Source organism: Physeter macrocephalus, chromosome 6, assembly GCF_002837175.3.
Source record: "Physeter macrocephalus isolate SW-GA chromosome 6, ASM283717v5, whole genome shotgun sequence".
In the NCBI taxonomy this organism is placed as follows: Eukaryota; Metazoa; Chordata; class Mammalia; order Artiodactyla; family Physeteridae; genus Physeter; species Physeter macrocephalus.
The window spans coordinates 69,716,094-69,722,814 of NC_041219.1; the positions used below are offsets into that span (position 1 = coordinate 69,716,094).

General features: G+C 42.7%; 1 protein-coding gene across 1 annotated transcript in view; it reads right to left on the bottom strand.

Moving 5' to 3' along the window:
* Positions 1 to 6,721, bottom strand: part of ST8SIA1 (ST8 alpha-N-acetyl-neuraminide alpha-2,8-sialyltransferase 1) — a 166,324-nt gene that overhangs the window by 68,608 nt on the left and 90,995 nt on the right. Inside the window, exon 3 of the mRNA XM_024129335.3 lies at positions 1,205 to 1,314. Coding sequence (XP_023985103.1) covers positions 1,205 to 1,314 — 110 coding nt within the window. The remainder of the gene's footprint in view (positions 1 to 1,204; positions 1,315 to 6,721) is intronic.

The window sequence follows — 6,721 nt, forward strand, 5'->3', positions numbered from 1 at the left end:
AACGGGAGAGGCCGCAACAGTGAGAGGCCCGCGTACCGCAAAAAAAAAAAAATGAACACAAAACACGACCGCCACCCTGCTTCAGCTTTCTGCCCTCTGTGTTGCTGGAGACCTCAGCCTTCCTGGCCCCGGAGCTTTTTGGCCCCTGGTTCATAGTCATTTCCACTTCACTGTGACTTCGGGGCCCACCTGAAAGACCCTCCCCAGAACAGCCTCCAGGTTCCTACACTTCTACAGTAACAAATGTCCTTTTTTTCTACAACACGTCTGCTCGTCCCCCAGAGAAGGTGAAGTCACATTCTCCAGTGGTCCATTCTTTGACATTAGCTCTCTTTTTTCCACCTTCTCTCATCTTTCCCACCACCGCCCCCTCCAGCTCTGAAGAACCCCATCATTTGGTCCCATTGGCCCCCTCCTTTCTCCTTCACGCCGCTCAGGGCCCACTCCCCATCCAGCCGAGACCTCAAAGTGTGTCACTTCACGCTCTCTCTAGCCAGGACCCTCCATGCTGTCCCTTCCCACCCTTCTCTCCTCTCCAACCAGACAATCCCAAGCCTGCGTCTATCCAGTCACTCGCTATCTTCCCTTCTGGTCAAAATTACCCAACGGCGCAGGCTGGTGCCATTTCAGTGTCATGGTCTCTAGCCTTGGCTGGATGTGTCCTAGCAGTTCTTTTACACACCCCTGCAGGATCACGTCACCACGCTGCTCAGTCCCCTTACCAAGCTTCCTCTTTGCTCGAAATGTAATCCTCCTCCTTCCTTCCAGTTTTCTTAGTCCTGCCCAGATACAACCCCTCTTCGAATCCTACTCACTACTTCCAAATGCTTTTGTGAAAAACAAGGCAGCAGAGTGTGTAGAATGAAATGAATTAATGAAAATGTTTATTCATAGAGAGTTTGTCTTAAGAACGAGTCTTAAAGTTGGAGTCACCCGACTGTATCGTCTACAATTAAATGAGTGTTTCCACTCTGGGGGTCTCCCCACGACCACTGAAGCTCTCTCAGCTTTGCACTTTCTTGGGGCCCGTTCCCAGGCTCCCCTGGCCTGTCTCCTCCACTCACTTATATGTGAACTTGAAGGGACCTGAAGAGCAGCTACCGCTGATTAAGCACCAGTGACTGGTTTCCAAAGGCCCCGGGGCTGGCAGGAGGGGTGGGGGAGAAGAGAGGAGGCAGAAGCCGCGCTGTGGGAGCTCTCTTACCGCATGACAAAATTTGCTTCATCTATTTGACGGCCACAGTCACTCTTCTTCAGAATCCCACCATTTCCCACCACCGCGCATTTCTTCAAAGGCAGCTGGAATGGGGTTGCCTAGCAACAGAAAACAAGGCGGGTTTTCACTGCAGAGAACACACAACCACTCACAAAATCATTGTTGACAGCAGACCCGGCCAGAGAATTTGGCTGAAGACTGGGCAAAGGGAAAAGAGCATGTAGAAAGAAAGATGCCAGGAAGTTTGCAAGGAACAAACGAGCCTATTCCTTTGAAATAAAAGGGGTTTTTTTTTTAGCTCGCTGAAGTGTATTTCAATATAACATTTTTGGGTATCAAACTGGCCATGCACATAGTAGGGAGTGACTGCTAAAGAAAATGGAAAAATCCCCACTAAACATTCTTAGGATTCTTTTTAAAGGCATTAAGCTGGGAACAAACTCAAATGAATTCTATTCCCCTATTTGGATGCAATTTCATTCATTCATATAATCAGTCATTCACTCAACGTGGCTGGTGTTTCCTCTGCTAACTGTTGGGGATAAACGCGAAGATAGAGAAATCACAGGTCTCAGAATTCACAGTTTGGGATGTGAGGAGAGTGTGAACACAGAAACTTATGTAACAGACCCTATTATAATGCTGAACTTGCTGCAGAAGAGGTATGTTTCACATGCTGTGGAGAATCCAGAGAGGGGCAAGAAGGCACGTCTGTCAAGCTGATTCAGGGAACGCTTTCTTACTCGAGATGAATCTTTAAGTCTGAGTAAGATTTTGCCAGGCAGAGAGAGCAGCATAAACAGAGGCACAGAAGTATGCTGAGAGTAAACACTGTGTTTATGAGCACATGAACACTCTGGGCAGGTCTGTCTAGAACTTAGGAAGCACTAAGGGACAAATGACTTGTGTCCATCCAGACAGCATATGACTTTCTGCAGACATTGAACTGGACTGCAAAGAAAATGTTCCATGTACCTGAACGTTCCCTGGGGTGCTATATATAGTACCAGGGAATATCAAAACCCAGCACTAGCCCCTGGAAGTGAAATGTGACATTCAGTCTCTTTTAGCTGGGTCAGCAAGAACCACCAGGCAAAGCATTTCCTGCTTGCTGAAACCAGGCAAAGCGGTTGGTGTTCTCTGGGGGGACACCTTACATCTGCATAACTGGGACAGAAAATAACCATGCCGGTATTAAGTCAGCCATCCTTGATGAATCTGAAGGGCATAACATGGATTACACCAAAAGAATCAATGAATACCTGAATATATGCACATAAATTAATTAAAGCAGAAAAATGAAATTCCAGGGGTGTGAGTGATCACTGGTAGGTGAGGGGCACTCACTGTAGCACAAGAAGGGAATTTCACTTCCTTGATTTCTATTTTGTAAAAGGAATAGCCAGAGCTATGACAATATAGCTGATGAAGATACAGTACTGAAACTGTAGCGTCTAAGCATTTGCAGATGGGAAAGACTTCCCTTCGTAACACTACAGCAGAGACTGTCCAGTGACCTCCAGATCAGGATACAGAGAGGCGTGTCAAGCAGAGGCCAGCACCCCAACACGCCCAGGATAAGCCAGGATGACACATGGCATTTTTCTCAGTCACTCCTGGGAGGAAGGTTTGAAATCAACAGACACATGGGCTAGTTCTGTAATTTTTTAGATGTAGATTTAAGTCTTTATGCTCAAATTAACTGTTCTTTTATTCCACGAGTATTTATTAAACACCTACTATGTCCCAGGCACTGTCCTGGGTGACAGGGACATAATAATCCCTGTTCACAAGGAGCTTACATCCTAGCGGGGAAATGGATGATAAATAAGACAAATGAGTAAATAAACAGAATACCAGATGGTGACATGGGCTGTGGAGAGAAAGAAAATCATTGGCATGAGAAGATGAGGAAATATTTTTGAAGAGGACTTGCCATTGAAATAGGGTGGTCAGGAGACATGGAAGCAAATCCCTGAAGGACAGGGGGTAGTGAACCTTACAGGTACCTGTGGGAACCACTGGGAGGGGACACTCCTGGGGTGCGAAATGAAGAGGAAAGAGCCCACTGTGTCTGGAGGTGAGTAAGCGAGGGACAGAGAAGGAGGAGAGATTAGAGACTTACCTGGTAGGAAGGTTGGGGAACAATTTCTGTAGAGCTTTGGAGGGTACTGTAAAGACTTTGGGCTTTATGATGAGACGAGAATCAAGTCAAGGTAGGGTGAGCAAAGGAGTGACGCTATAACGTATTTTGGAACAATCACTCTGCTGCTGTGTGAATAGGCTGTAAGATGTCATGCACAGAAAGAAAGAGACCAGTCTCCTGAAACAGCAGACTAGAGATTTTGGTGGCCTGGGCTAGAGTGAGAGCAGTGGGGGTGGTCAGAAGTAATCAGATTCTGGAGATGTTTTGGAGGAAGAGCTGACCGGATTTGCTGATGCAATGGAAATAGGATAAGAGAAAAAGAGAGGAATCAAGAACGATGCCAAAGTCTGGGGCTTGGACAACTGTGAAGACAGACTTGCCATTTACTGAGACATGGAAGATGATAGAGAAGCAGGTTTTGTTGCGGGGGGCGGATAATTTGGAGTTCAATTTTAAATATGTCAAGTGTGAGATCCCCATTAGACATTTAAGTGGCAATGTCAAGTAGGCAGTTGAATATATGAGAATACAGTCGGGGAACTGGTCTCTCCTGGAGATAGAAAGATGGAGGTGATCAGTATATAGGAGGTATTTAACATCAGGGGACTAGCTGGTGAATGAGTGTAGACAGGAAAGAGAGGAGGTCTAAGAACTAAATCCTGGGAGGCTCCAACAGGAAGTCAGGAGACTGAGGAGAAATCGGTAAAGGAGACAGAAGGAGTGGCCAATGGAATGGGAGAGAAAAACAGGAAAGTAGGGTGTCTTGCAAGCAAAGTTTAAAAAAATATATCTCAAGATACTCAAGAAGGATGGGGAAAAATTGCAGCAAATGCTATTGACAGATTGCGTAAGATAAGTGAGGAAAAGTGCCACGGGATTTTGCAACATGGAGGTCACTGGTAACCTTCCTCAGGACAGACCTGTTTCAGGAGTGAGGATGGAAGCCTGATCTGAGTTCAGTGAGTTATACAACTATCTGTATATAGTTTATGTCAAAAGTGTGGGCTCACTCATGCTCTACTAATATTAATTTGCTTTGTAAAAGCCAACTTAACCCCCGCTCATCGTTGTTAAAGGAAAGTCCCTGGACCACATCGACCGACAATACCAGTTTTCCAAGCAAGAATCTGGGCACAGAACAAGCAGGGCTGGGCAGTGGCGGCAGCAGTAGCAGCATAAACCTGGGTACAAATACTACCTCCTAACTTCCAGATTGTGGGACCCGTGGCGCTCCACCTCCTGTCTCTAAAGAGGGATAATGCTGCACAGGACTATATGAGATTATATGAGGTAATGTACATAAAGCATCTCACTGGGCCACTAGCATGGTGGTCCTCCCATTATCCTTCCCCTCTTCTTTCATCTCCTTCCTCCTTCTAGCAGAGTCCATTGACTTGTTCAAGCCACAGAATACTTAGATTCCATGGGTTTGGGAGAAACATGGTAAAATAGTGATTCGTCACACTCTATCTTAACAACTGGAATAATTTTATTAGCAGCAAATTTACCTACTTTATATGGTATTTACCTGTTCTTACATTATATATACGTATATGTCATATACAACATATATGTATATATATGTCTTATACACACACACACCATTACACTTTTTTAAGCCTTTGAACAAAAGCCCAGTTGAGGAGGAAGCCACTTCTGACTTTGTGCTGGTAATATTTGCTTACTTCCTCTTCATTTGGTCAATGCTAGCCCTCACACGAGCAACTTCATTTCAATAACTATTTCTCCGGTATCTGGGTGCATTCTTCTGGGCATTGGTAATATGCCAGTGAACAAAGGAGCTCACCAAAGTTTTACAGACAAAAAACTTAATTGAGAAAAAGCTGCGGAATTTTTTTAACTAATTGAGATAATACTATCATTATTCTATTCTAGACACAAAATATTTTAACTTGGCAATGGTCGATGCTTACCAGAATGATCCGTGAACAAGGTGTCCTCCTTTTGGTGTATATTACATAGAAAGAATTTTGGTCATCCATTTCCACAAAAATATTATGATTCTGTCAAGGAGTATTTTTATTAAGGCACTAACTGCATCCTTTCTTTTCAAAGGTATCTCCTTGCACCCATGTAAGAAAATATCTACTGGGTCTGAGAATATAGTACTATAACACTCTTCCTGCTAACCTTAAAAAATACTACTCTAAATGAAAGGATGGATTAGGCAGATTGACTACAGCCATGGTCTCAAAATATTGCTTGACCACCGATTCACCTTATAAATCTTTGTCCAAGTTTTTTCACCTATCACTGTTCCATCTATTAATGGGGCCATCTTCTTAATGACTCTATTATATTAACCATCGGGATTCAGATTATGGTTTACCAGGCTCTGCAAATTCTCAGTGCCTCACTGGAAGTCAGGCATGATAATAACTATCCCATCTGTCTCCCAGTATGATTATGAGAATTAAAATCAGCTGCGGTGTTGAACATCCTCAGAAAACTCTGAAGTCCCATATAAATATATGAGACTAGTACATTATTAAATACTAAAAGAATTAAATTATCTGGGGAAAAATTATCATTACATTGCTAAAGCACTACTATTACATACAGTTTACCTTTGTGTGAGATACTTGCAATTTCAAAGGTTTACATAGATTTTGAACAAAATATTTTCTAATCATTGGCCCTTAGAGGGTATATCTACTACTCTGATCAATCAATGAGTTTTTAAATGCACATTTTTGTATGAATCAATCCAAGTATCATATCTTTTCTGCTCACTGTTCTATATGCAAACTAACAGATCAGATGATCAACAATTTGTTCAATAATTATTTAATTTGCAGATTTCTATTGAGCATCCAATCTATTTTAAGCAGTGTCTGACCTAAAGGCATTTTCTTAATGTCATAATGGATATATTATTCATTTATTTATTTTTAAAATTTATTGACATATAGTTGATTTACAGTATTGTGTTAATTTCTGCTGTACAGCAAAGTGATTCAGTTATACACATATATGCATTCTTTTTTTATATTCTTTTCCATTATGGTTTACCACGGGATACTGAATATAGTTCCCTATGCTATACATATATAGTTCCCTACGCTATACAGTAGGGCTTTGTTCTTTATCCATTCTGTATATAATAGTTTGCATCTGCTAATCCCAAACTCCCAATCCATCCTTTCCCCACCCCCCTCCCCCTTGGCAACCACAAGTCTGTTCTCTATGTCTGTGAGTCTGTTTATGCTTTTGTTTTGAATTTTATTTTATTTTTTTATAAGCAGGCTCTTATTAGTTATCCATTTTATACATATTAGTGTATGTATGTCAATCCCAATCTCCCAATGCATCACACCACCCCCCCCCACCCTGGCCTC